The 12,178-nt window shown below is 45.8% G+C and overlaps 1 protein-coding gene across 1 annotated transcript in view; it reads right to left on the bottom strand.

Annotated features, from left to right (window-relative positions):
- Positions 1–12,178, bottom strand: part of BACH2 (BTB domain and CNC homolog 2) — a 151,581-nt gene that overhangs the window by 5,042 nt on the left and 134,361 nt on the right. The window contains exon 6 of the mRNA XM_009281932.2: positions 3,157–3,363. Coding sequence (XP_009280207.1) covers positions 3,157–3,363 — 207 coding nt within the window. The remainder of the gene's footprint in view (positions 1–3,156; positions 3,364–12,178) is intronic.

Raw genomic sequence — 12,178 nt, 5'->3', positions numbered from 1 at the left:
TTCCTGGACTCCTTTGCCCTTCAGGACTGTCTCCCAAGGGACTCTGTCAACCAGGCTCCTAAACAGGTCAAAGTCTACCCTCCGGAAGTCCAAGGTAGCAGTTCTGCTGACCCCCCCCTCCTTACTTCTCTGAGAATCAAAAACTCTTTACCATTTTGTGATCGCTATGCCCAAGACAGCCTCCAACCATCACATCACCCACAAGTCCTTCTCTGTTCGCAAACAACAGGTCCAGCAGGGTGCCTTCCCTAGTTGGCTCACTCACTACATATCGCTACATACTCAAGTCCAGCTTGCTAAATAGAAACTTCAGCATTTCTTTTGAAGAATCCTGCACCTCAAAGGGTTTTTGCTTCCTGAAATTCAGCAGGGATCAGGCCCACAAGGTCACTCATATGCCTTTCATTCATTTCCCTGAGATGTGTGTGTGTGCTGGGGAGAGAAGGGGACTTAAAAAATTTATTTTGCCTATACACAGTTGATTATGTTAGACGATAACAGTAATGTCACAGGATTGCGTAAAGCTAATGAACCCAAATTAATTTTTAAGTGAAGGCTACAAGTACCAAGCTGAACCCCCCCTTGCTGCTAGTCCAGCCCTTAGAGAGCTGCCCCAGGTGCTCTGCTCTGGAGAATGAGAGACGTACTCCTCCCCATCATCATCACCTCAGTGCAGAGGGATGGGTATGTGCAGCCAAGACTGGACCTGCTTCTCCTGACAACCTGGACAAGGAGCCGCTCTTTCACCCTGCAGAGCCTCTGACTCACCCCACACGCACTGTGGATTATGCTCGGTGCAGGAAGCCGTTGCTCACTATTTTGTTTATCTTTGATGTTTTGTTTGTTTTGCATCAGTGGAGCACTACTCTGAACAATGTTTTGATTTTCGTTTCTCCCCCCCCACCCCAGGGCTTCAGCAGCACGGCACCTGAAGGTTGCTTCGCAAGCCTTCATGATTTAAGCCTCCCAACCAGCTTGTGGGGTCAGCGTCACCTCCCTGTTACAGACGGGAAGCAGAGAGGCGCAGGCAGTAAGCGAGTAACCCAAAGTCATGCAGCTTTCTGCCATTTGTGAGGTGATGGTAACTTAGCTTCTTCCAACAGATCCCTGCCTCTTTCACACTACTTTCACTACTACAGCTTGCGCAGAGAATGAAGCACAACGAAGCCTACACTAAAGGCCACTTTCAACATGCAACCCAACTAGTCTTGTTATGACAAGAACGAGGAGTACCCCGCTCCCCAGATCCACCAAGTTCAACCTACAGCTGAGCATGTTTTAAATGTGCAACATAGACTTTTAAATCAAAGACTCCAAATAACCTTTAATTTTAATGGAAGCTGGGTACACAGAGATCTCAGTAAGGAAATCAACTTCAGCTCCTTTTGTTTTATCTATGTGAATGAATTAATTTATCACTCTAACCCTTGGCTATTCAAAGGCTGGGTTTAATGCTGGACTCCTAAATCTATGCTGCATAATGCAATTAAACTGTCCAGTCCTGCATGCTGCACACCCACACTTCTCATAACAGCTGAACTGGGACTATTACATTATTTTTGATGTCTCAGAAAGCTTTTAGGACTTTTAAACAGATGAGGCGGTGCTAACCCATTTTGAATTTCCAGTGTTGCATCTCTCCCGCTGAGTGACACCCTGTAGACACATCTTCCTCCAGGACCCTTGTCTCAAGCCTTTTTTTCATTGTGTACCAGCTTGCTTTCTCAATGGGCAAGGGATGGCTGGGGAAGAGAAGCAGGGCCCTCAGACCACAGGGGCACTGTCACAAAGGAGGGGAGTTTTTTCAGATAAGGTGCCTATAGCTAAGATGTCTACATCTGACATGGCTCTCCAGGTGATCTTGTTTAGCGATGGAGAGAGGAACAGGCACTTCTGGGTTGTACATCACCTCCTCTGCTGCAGGATGAGAAGAATAAGACTCGACAGGTATCTATTTCTCTTCACTGACTATAAAGGAAACCAGGACAACTAGCTCCAGCGCAGGTGTTTATGTTGCAGACATCTGTGTTTAGCCACCCAAACCACACCTGAGGTGTCCATACCATGACTGAGAGAGAAAGGAATTTCCTGAGCAGCCATTTAGCCTTGCTCCAGTCACCTCACTCCCTTAGATTCACTCCCTTAGATTAAAATGTGGTAGCACCATTCACTGACACCTTGGCACACAGGAGACCCATCCCCAGATGTGCTCTGGACAGTGAGCAGGGCATGCTTTGCTCTCTCTCCCCTCTGCAGCAGACTACTGCCAGAGACACACGTCAAGGAGGGTAGGGGCAAACCAGCAGTTGCCACCTGAACCCGGTGCACGGGACATGAAGGCCAGTGCACTGTGCAGTGGGAACAGGCCTTTTGTGTTAGATGGTCCTTGAATCATGGGGGGGGTTCAGTCCACAGCACACCAGGAGCGTTAGAGGGGAGAACACAGCAGGAGCAAGGAGGAACATGCCCTCGCCATCTCACTGACCTACACCAAGGGATGCCCACTTGTCTGGATATTCACATTCCTGGCTTTTCACCTCCCCTGCCATTTCTGCCATTTGCTCAGTGAATGAAAGAGCTGAAGAAAAGGCATAGCGAGCTGAAACGTCCTGAAAACGCTGAGCTGCCTTCTAGCACGCCGAAGAGAAAGAAAATCTCTATGTAGAGATGAAGCTGGCCCTGCCACACCATTGTTTGGACCAGACAACCTCTGAAGGTCTCTTCATACCTATCTCTTTTGAGCACTCCATGAATCCCTGACCAACAGACTGTTATGGTAGTTAGACACGGAAATGGGGCTCGGATGAGGAAATGCCTTTGTGGATGCACTGTAAGTACTGAGGGTAAGTTAAACTGCAAGAAGGGAGCTGTGATACAGGCTTCCCTCTTCTTCCAACTCACTCAACAATCTGCTCTTGAGATATCAAAATAAAGAGTTATCTAGGCCTCATTCCACTGGAATTTTGTGTTTTCCATATATATTATCTACACACACATACTAATATATTTTTGTATATTAAATTTTCATACTAGTGGCTCTGCTTACTTACGTACAAACTGACTGAACCCACTAAACTCTGGACAGGAATTGCTGTCGGTGCCCTGCAAGCTGCAGCACAAGGGCAAGCGGGGCCATGGTGAGAGCACACAACTCACCAACTTGCGGATTTCACATTCTAGGTTCTGAATACAGTCCAGTTTCCTCTTGCGGCAGCGCTGAGCCGCAATTCGGTTCTTGCTGCGCCGGCGGACATCGTGGATGAACTCGAGCTGCTCTGAGGTTAGCTTGTGCATCTTTATCATCATCTGGAAATCATTCCTTGGAAGATCTGTGATTTGATCAACAGGAAAAGGAAGTTTCACCTAAAACAAATACAAGACAAGAGCAGAGAGTCATATTGTGCTTGCTGAATGCAAGCTGCACAACAGTGAGCGGAAGGACAATTACCTATGCTGCCGCCCCCTAAATAAACAACACATCAAGTTTTACATTGAGCAAGTTTTTAACACTCCCTTGTGGCACATTGTGGAGGTCCAGCTGGTAAGGATCAGATTATAATTGTACTGAAATCAGCAAAATAGATGAATCCCAGGTAAAAATTTCATCTTTTTAAAAAGCTCTAATAACAGATCTCCTTGCATTAAAAGAAGGCTTTGTCCACTAAGAGACACAGCCTTTAGGAAACAGTGAAGTACCTCGCTGCTATTAATTTCAAACTAGTTTCAAGGAATGGTCTATTACCGCAGCAGGAAACCTGTCTCTGCATGGCCTGCAGGAGTGAAAGTTTGATTAGGTGTGAGGTTAAAAATGCAACCTGACACGTCAAGTGGAGGAAAAATACCGTATCGCAATTAGGAAAGGTTGCCTAATCAGCATTTCAACTGAGCAGTACACTATATAAGAAAAAAAGATCAGAGGAATGTGATGCAACATATCCTACCCTGCTAAAATATATGCATTTTGAAATAAACCAATATTTGCTGACATTCTGATATTTTTGTAGATTGAAGTGCACCCAAGTTTCATTTCTTGAAAAAAACCCCGAACAGTCTAAAACCTCAGTTACTTGCAGTAAAACATTTTTCCTTCAGGCCATGCACTGCCTACCCATTTTGACCATAGACCATGTGACAGTAGCTCCAGGTTCTGACTTAAGGAATTCCAACCATCTCTCCAACTCCTACCGATTATGCATTAAAGCAAAGCAAAACACAAAGCTCCTGATAGCTTGGAGCAACGAACACACACTGTCTCAAAACCTGGAGAATGGCGGATGTGCTCAGAGACTTCTGTTAGCTTTTTTCCCCCAAAACCTATCAGCTTGCTCAAATCAAAGTGAGCACCTCTCCCTACAAACCTTGCTTCACTTGTAGCTTGAGATCAATAACATGACTATCAAAAAAATAACGTTCCTCAGTGGACTGCTGTGTTTGGTGGTCAAATAACAATCAGTTGACAAAGCTGAAGGAGATGACAACTGAGTAACTCGATTGACCCACTTTCTTTTTTTGAGTCATACCCACACTGGCCAAAAGATGGCAGTAAATATTTACACTTCTGACCCATTTGGTACAATCCAACCTCCTGAACAAGAGGACTATTCTGCATGCAGGCTACCAAAGAAGGCAAGACTTAAGTTGCTCCAGCCAAGCAAAAGATATGGGTTGAAAAGGTTCCTTTGATATTTAAAACATGGTTATCGTCTTCAAAGGGTGCACTTTAATTATCTGGAGATAAAGAAAATAACAGCATAGATTAGAAATAAGTTATTTTCATCGGAGCGCTGAGTTTGTTTATGCAGAACAGTTTGCTGAGGACACATGTACACAACCACACAGCGGTGGCCTCTGGCATTGACAGTCACAGACCCTCGCCAGGCACCCGGACCTGCTGATAACCAGCTCCTTGCCTTTTTTATGAGCTTGCATTTTCTTGTGCTCTTCTATCATTGCTCTGCGCATCTCCAAGCCTGGGCCACATGAAATTCAGTGCAAACACCTACCGCATCCTTTCAGACAGTTTCATGCCCTGAACATTGCCCCTCTGTCCCATGTGTCCAGGCACTGCTTAGTAATACACTACTCGACAGATCAATTTAAACCAGCAAGAAACACCAAACACTGCCCCAATCTCCCCAAATTCCTGCTTGTACACACAAAGGCTGACCTTAGGCATGGTGATGTGGACTACCTTGTTTACAGACTGCTAACGAATGACATGAAACCTGTTTGATTTCCCCTCCTTAGCCTTTGGACGGTCAACGTAAACACGGTGTCACCTGCTTTTCTCTCAAGCTTCAGCCAGGGTCTGAAAACGAAAACAGCCTATGCTTTCCTCTGAAAGACACCACAGTTCAGTGCAAAAACAGTCCTTTCACATTCCCAGTTTTTCCTTATTTTCTTAAGTCCAAAGCGGAAAGTGATGTTAACTTTATTTCTCCCTCCCTCTCCCTTTCAAAACATATTTACTTGCAAGGAGATGTGCTTGCAGCTGGAATGGGAGTGAAAGGGAAGCAACTTAAATCTGTCAGGTAGAAGTCGCTGAATGGAAATGGGAAAATAAACAGAAACAGATTCATAAAAAAAATAACGGATTGAAAATAAAACCATCTACACAGCAGGTCAGAGACTGCTATCAGTGAACCCAGCATAATCCCACTCCTGTCATAGGCAGCACTGCGCAGGATTAAAAACGTGAAAGGGAGAGTGGAAGCGAGTCAGACTAATTTCCTTCAACATTCACAGCATTTTTATTGCCTGTCTCCCTCCCCGCAATTAGCTGTCAACTGAAAAAAAACCCCACCAAGCCTTTGGCACGGACACAGTGAATAACTGCGCCAGGGTATTGCTGCAGTGAGAGGCTAATGGCGTTTTACATCGGCACAGGGCAAGACTCTCAGCTGGTATTTATCACAACAGAGTGGTAAGTCAATTTGCAAGAGCCGACGACTGTGCCACGAGTGGGATTCATCTGACCCACTTAGAGCCGTCTGAAATGACAGGTTGGGACTAGCTAGTGTCCAGGTCCCTGCTGGTGGCATCGAGGACGGAGAGGCCTTTGGATGGCAATGCATCCTGCATGGCTTCTCCCTCCTCCTGGCTGCAGAAGGAGCACAGATGAGACTTAGAAAAGATGCTGCATCTTACAGTATCTAAGGTAGGTGAGAGAAATCTTACCTGAGGTATCTGAAAAAGGACAGTCACTCTTTTCTAAGGTGCTTAAGAAAAACCCAGCAAGTATGTTTTCTCGTAAACTTTTCTTTTTAATAGCTATGAATTTTATACAGGAAATGACTGTGTACTCTCTGGTTCAGACTATTTCAAATTAGAAATGTAAGTGGGATCCCTACTCCTTCCAGGAGTTACTCCAGCCAGAGCTAACCTCACAGAGCTCTAAAATCTTCCTTATCAGCACAATTACTCTTTCCCTGCATTTTTACACCAACAGCAGAGGCTCTGTTTCCACCACACAACAAATAAACCGGCACTTTCTGCCACCACTGCAGCCTCTATTGCCCCCGACTGGCTGATGCACCCCTGAGAGGACAGCCAACCCACCCTGGTGAAAAAGAAAACTTGTTTAGGATTTTGTGGCATTTCCCCCCCATATTAGCATTAGGATGCCAGTGTAAATGTCATTGCTTTGAGCGGCTAAGTAATAGCAGCGATCTAGACAGACAGGGACAGCCATTGACTCAGCACATGAAAGGCCCACATATAACCAATTAATTCCTTCAAGCTTCACTAGTTAGTGCCAGCTTGGATCATATGCCAGTTACTGCTGTGCCGCTCACGTACCGTACTAGTTACTGCTGCTGTTGCTCTCCCCCCTCTCTTCTTCTTTGGAATAAAGGAAAGGACCAAGGCCCTGTATTCACTCACATTAAAATATAAATGTCAAGTGTTGGGAATTTCCTTATCTCATGAGTAACATTAGCTTTTTCACTCTTTCTTTATATCTAAATTTCAACATCATCTTCCTTGAGCTGCCAGGTGCTAGTAAAGACAACGAACTTCCCAAGCCTGGCTTAACATCACAGTAACTAAAAGGATTCATATATTATCCGTAAGGAAAAGTAATCATTATGTATTGGGCATGGGAGAGTGGAACTCAAGGTATCAGCTTGACCTTTATAAATGGTTCAAAATCTTGGACAGTTGCTCCAAAGTTGTAAGAAATAAAATTGTTGCCTTAATGCCTTTAAATTGAAAGCCAGAGTTACTGAAAGCCTCTGACACTTAAAATTGCCCAGCCCTTGAAAAACTCTCAGGACCCACCCAAGCAATCTAGCACAGGGGCTGAATCGTATCAATGCTTTTTTGATGTAGAAAGGGGTAATTTGGTTCACATAGAAGAGCCCATCACATTAATGCTGTTTTTCCTAGTATCTTCCTTAGCGTGCAAGTCTGTCTTCCACAAATGCTCAGGAAGAAAGTCATCCCAGGACAGGAATTGAGGTGTGTCTACCTGTGTTAGGGGCTCGATTGCCTACACGCTATTTCAGGCACTGCTTGTGGTCCCACAGAATAGGGACCCACCTGATTTCACTTGGACGGAGGCTATCTAAGAAGCACAAAGCCAATGGGCCACACTTTGTGTAAGACGAAGGACAGGCAGGATGCACTCTCACTTGTTTCCTCACCCCACTGTCTACTGGCATAGGTAAAGCCTTCAAAGCACCTCTTCTTTTCAGGTGTCAGCCACACCAAGATGGCAGAGGACTGCAAGAGGAGAACGGCGAGCCCAGGCAGTGAAGATCTACCATTTTGTCAACAAACCAGGTCTGAAACAGGCTTGATCAGCAGGTCCCACTGCAAACAGCCTGTCCTATCTGCCACAACACAACTGATGGCCACGTAGGTGCCTGGGGTCAACTCCAGCCCCTCCTGAGGGCCGTGAGAGGTGTTTGGGTCAGCAAATGCTGCCTGAGAGGGCACTGCTGTGCACTCAGTGGAGGCAGCCTGGGTAGCCTTTTGATTTGCCACCTGCATCAGAGAACTGGGGGAAGGGGCTAGTCCTATGGCTGAGGGCTTTAACCCAACAATCAGGAGATGTGGATGGAGTTCTCATCCTTTAGCCCATGATCTGGACTTGTATTCAGATCACACACCACTGGTGCTTAAAATGCTGAGCTGACCTCTTCCTGTTCACTGCTTGCAATGTCCTCAGCTTCCAGCCCTACAAAGGGCATGACAATACAATACTCCTGCCCATTAACAGGCTTTTCTGTGAACAGGGATAGCACAGAAACCCTGACAGAAGCTGTAGAGGCATTTGAGAAGGGCAGATCAGGCAGTGAAACGAGGGGGGATAAAGTGCAGTATTTCTCTGAAAAATCTGCTTTTGCAGAAAAAATACAAGAAGTGGAAAGAGTCCTTCAAGCGCTCCAGCAAGGGCTTCAGCTCAGGGCATAACAGAATTGACTGTAGGCTGCAATGAAATAATAGTGTTTAAAAGGACCTTCCTGAAATTTCAAGCTTGTAATGGAAAACTCATACTGTTATAATCCAGTAATTCTCTGCTACCGGCATGGATACCACTCCTACTGAAGAGAGAAAGAAAACAAAACTGCCATGAAGTTTAGCTTGCAAGACCGATGTTTGACAAGACTCCATTTAACCAGATGTTGCCAAACACAATTCCCAGTGCTCTGCTGATGCCGCTGAGTATCCTGGTCAGGCAAACATCCACCAGAGAAGAACATGGAGAATAACTTTCTCATTTTCAAATTTATAAACCTAGTAAGATCAGGAAAGCTGGGGTGACCGATCACCAAATTCTGTGGAGAAACTACATACAAAAGCAGGTTAACACCTTAACATGCATTTTCCTTGTTTGCCCTTCTTTCTACATAACACTCTTCACTGAGTAGGAACATCAAGCAGTGAAGAAGACTCAGCTTAGGTGACTCAGCACAGCTCCAGTAGATTTCTGGTAGGGCAACTTTGGTTTACCTCCTTTTGCTGGGGTTCTGACTCCGCTAAGCATCAGCAGACGAACAGAGAAAGGGTGGCTGCCTATCACTTAACATGGAGGGTTTTGGACTCTCACTGAAGGTTATTTGCCTACAATATCCTCAAAGGTCCAACTGCATTAGCTCTGCCTTTATGAAAATTTCCTTTTAAAAGTGAGTCACTAACCCAGGCGGGAAATTATTTTGAAATATAAATGAAAGACACATTGAATGCAATTCAATTCAATGCAGTTCTTGGAAAACTGCACCTTTTACCTCCTCCTACCCTTGTTTATGCTTTTCCTAAGAAAACTCACTCATCAAATTGGACTGAGCTGAGATTTCTTTTTAACTGGTTTAGCAGTACAATATTTTTTACAAGTTTTCTAGCAGAAAAAAAACCATAGACACTTGCTGAAGAAAATGAGTATCAAGAAAAGTAGGTAGTGCTGAAGTTTCTGTTCCTAAGTAGGTTAACAGATTGACAGACTACTTCCTTCTCAACAAATTATTTCAGGACTTATTGTTTTGTTGTTGCTATTTTAAGCAGGATTGTCAGAACCTGCCTGCAAGCACCAAGCGTAAGTCTTCTCTCTAGTATTATATCCCAATAATTGATTTTTAACAACCTGTGGAGGCCTAAGTGAGCTGGGTGAAAAGAGCAACACAAATTGTTAAATGTTTCTGTAAAGTCCCAGCAGGTCAAGTAATAGCCCCGTTCCTGCAACTCTGTAACACAGGGATACCCCACATTGAACTTGCTGCTTCTATCACGAAGCCTTAAGAAAGGGAAATCTCAGAAGATTCTGGGTGGCTCCCTTAACAGGAAGGAAAACAAAAGGCAAAGACATCCCGGAGAGGATTTAGCAGCAATGTTATGGGGACCGCCACCTCCTCTCACACTTGCACCCCTGTATGGGACAGGGAGGCTGTCCACAGAGCAGGGTCACCTCCACCCGCACGGCACGCACGCTGAGCCCTAGCACCAAACAACTTGGGCATGTGCTCCTGAATGGCATCCATCTGCGGGAAAGCAGAGTGCCCGAAAAAAGCAGAGAGAAGAAATCTTTCACCTACTTCTCACACAATCAATACACCAGCAAATGATATTTTGTGACATTAATTCTGGCACCGACAGCACTCTGGGACCCAGATCAAGACCAGCAAGGTCCAAATTCCAGTGGAACTGAGCAGCCCTGTGAGATAACCGAGGGTCAGAGTCCATCAGGCTTATTCCCATCAGGCCATCCCACCCAAATGAAAGCTCACCCGCAGCAGAAGAGCCTGCACGGCCGCTCTCCAGAGGGGTGAGCGCCTGTATGTCATCCCCAGCTATCTTATCAGGTGCTTTTTGAAGAGAAGCCCAGCAAACACTGTGTCATCTGATATGACAGGGGGCAAGGGACTCGTCTGGGAAGTCATCAGGACAGCAAGGGCAGACTGACAATTTTGGGAATGGAGAAAGATTCCCATGCAGCTTAAGGGGAGGTGAAGGACAGAAAGCAGACCATTTCAGACTGCTGTGAGTCTCTCCTGCTGTTTTAATGGCAGTCAAACTGCTAAAAGTAGGTAGAGCTACTGATACAAGAACTTCCTGCTGCCATTAGATATTTTCTACTGCCTGGTTTAACGTATCCTTCACTGAGGTTTCCACAGCAGCGGATCTTGCAGGATTGCAGGATATGCCCCAAGTCACTGTGTAAATACAACATTGTTTAATGAGGCTACAATGTCCTTTCTTGTATTGGTAACAACCTTTACAAATTCATTTTTCAGACAAAATTTCTACCGAAGCACTGGTGTGATCTGTTTACCCTTTGCTTGCTCGAGATAGTGCAGTGCAACCTCATGGAACATTAATTTCCTCACCACATTTTTAATGCCTAGCAGTCCTAATCAAAATGCCCTGAAAAAAAAAAGGCAAAAAAAAAAGCCTTATCAGCAGTCCCAGTGAGAAAACTTGCTCAGCGTGGTGCAGAAAATCTTCCCAGGAGGAAATCAGCAGCAAAACTAGGAGGGGAGCAAACCCTTCCTAGCTCTGCCCCAGAGCCTGCCTGTGGCACATGGGCCTCCCGTACCCCACCGGCTCTCTGCCCCAGAGCCTGCCTGTGGCACATGGAGACGGCCTCCTGTACCCCACCGGCTTGCTCCTCTCGTGAATGTCCCTCCTCTCATCCATGCTCTCCTGCACACATTCGCACACTTTTTTCAGGAAACCACCAACAATCCCTTATACCCTTCTCATCTGACTCTTCCGGGCTCATTTCTGTTGCAGCATCTCCACACAATTAGCCAATTACGATAGCTAATTAGTCATCAAACCCCACAAGGCTAACCTCCCGCCCTCTTCACTGCCTCACGCTGTGCATTAGCCCTTGCTGAGCAAGCAGCACACGTGGGTGGAGATCTGACGCTCGCCTCGGTCCCACTCCCTGCTCCCTTCTGCCCCTCATAAAGGCAGGACTTCACCGAGTAACGTTGGTATTGCCAAGCAGAGTGGTTCTGCTGTAGGGCTTCCCAAATAAGGTCTTACGCACAGTATCCCAGGCAGCCGTCCAAGGAGACTCCTCTCCCTTCTGCATTGTCCCCAGCTCAGGACATGGCGACAAACAAGAACCATCCTCTCAAAACCACAGGTACAGCATGACAGGGCTTAGGACACCAGAGGCTCCCCAGGCTCTTCAGCTCTTCCTTAGAGCTAGGCAGAAAACCACCCAACTAAAGGAATCATCCATGTTTGTCTGGAAGGTATGTTCCAGAGCCTGGGATGTAGCTAGAATAAGGATTGAGGGATAAAATAAAGTTCACTCTTTTCATCCCTAACCTACAACTAAACCCAACTGGTTCTGTCCTGAGTGCTCACAGCACGTGAACCCCCCAAACTTGCACTTGTTGCTCCCCACGCTGAAGCACAAGCTCTCAGCAGAGCATTTCAGTGTTTAACTAGAGGAGCCAGATACGTGATTTCGCACAGGTGCTCTCCAGGTCATGCCGCTTCCTAATGAAACTCTATTAAAACATCCAGTCTTTTTTCAGTTTCTGGGCTCCACAATGCTTCTCCATGATTTAAGTCTTCCCTCAAACTAGTGACTTCACTCAGACAGTTTATTTGATCATGGTTAGCCGGTTATCACCGCAGCATCTACAGCTGGCTCATCTCTAGTTTCAAAGCAGGCCCTCTTTCTCCTCCCTCTCACGGGAGAGTTGCACGACAATTACAGCTT

The sequence above is a fragment of the Aptenodytes forsteri genome, unplaced genomic scaffold, assembly GCF_000699145.1.
Source record: "Aptenodytes forsteri isolate BGI_AS27 unplaced genomic scaffold, ASM69914v1 Scaffold20, whole genome shotgun sequence".
NCBI classification, from domain to species: domain Eukaryota; kingdom Metazoa; phylum Chordata; class Aves; order Sphenisciformes; family Spheniscidae; genus Aptenodytes; species Aptenodytes forsteri.
The sequence above is the reverse complement of the archived record's forward strand: the minus strand, read 5'-3'. Positions and strand labels throughout refer to the sequence as shown.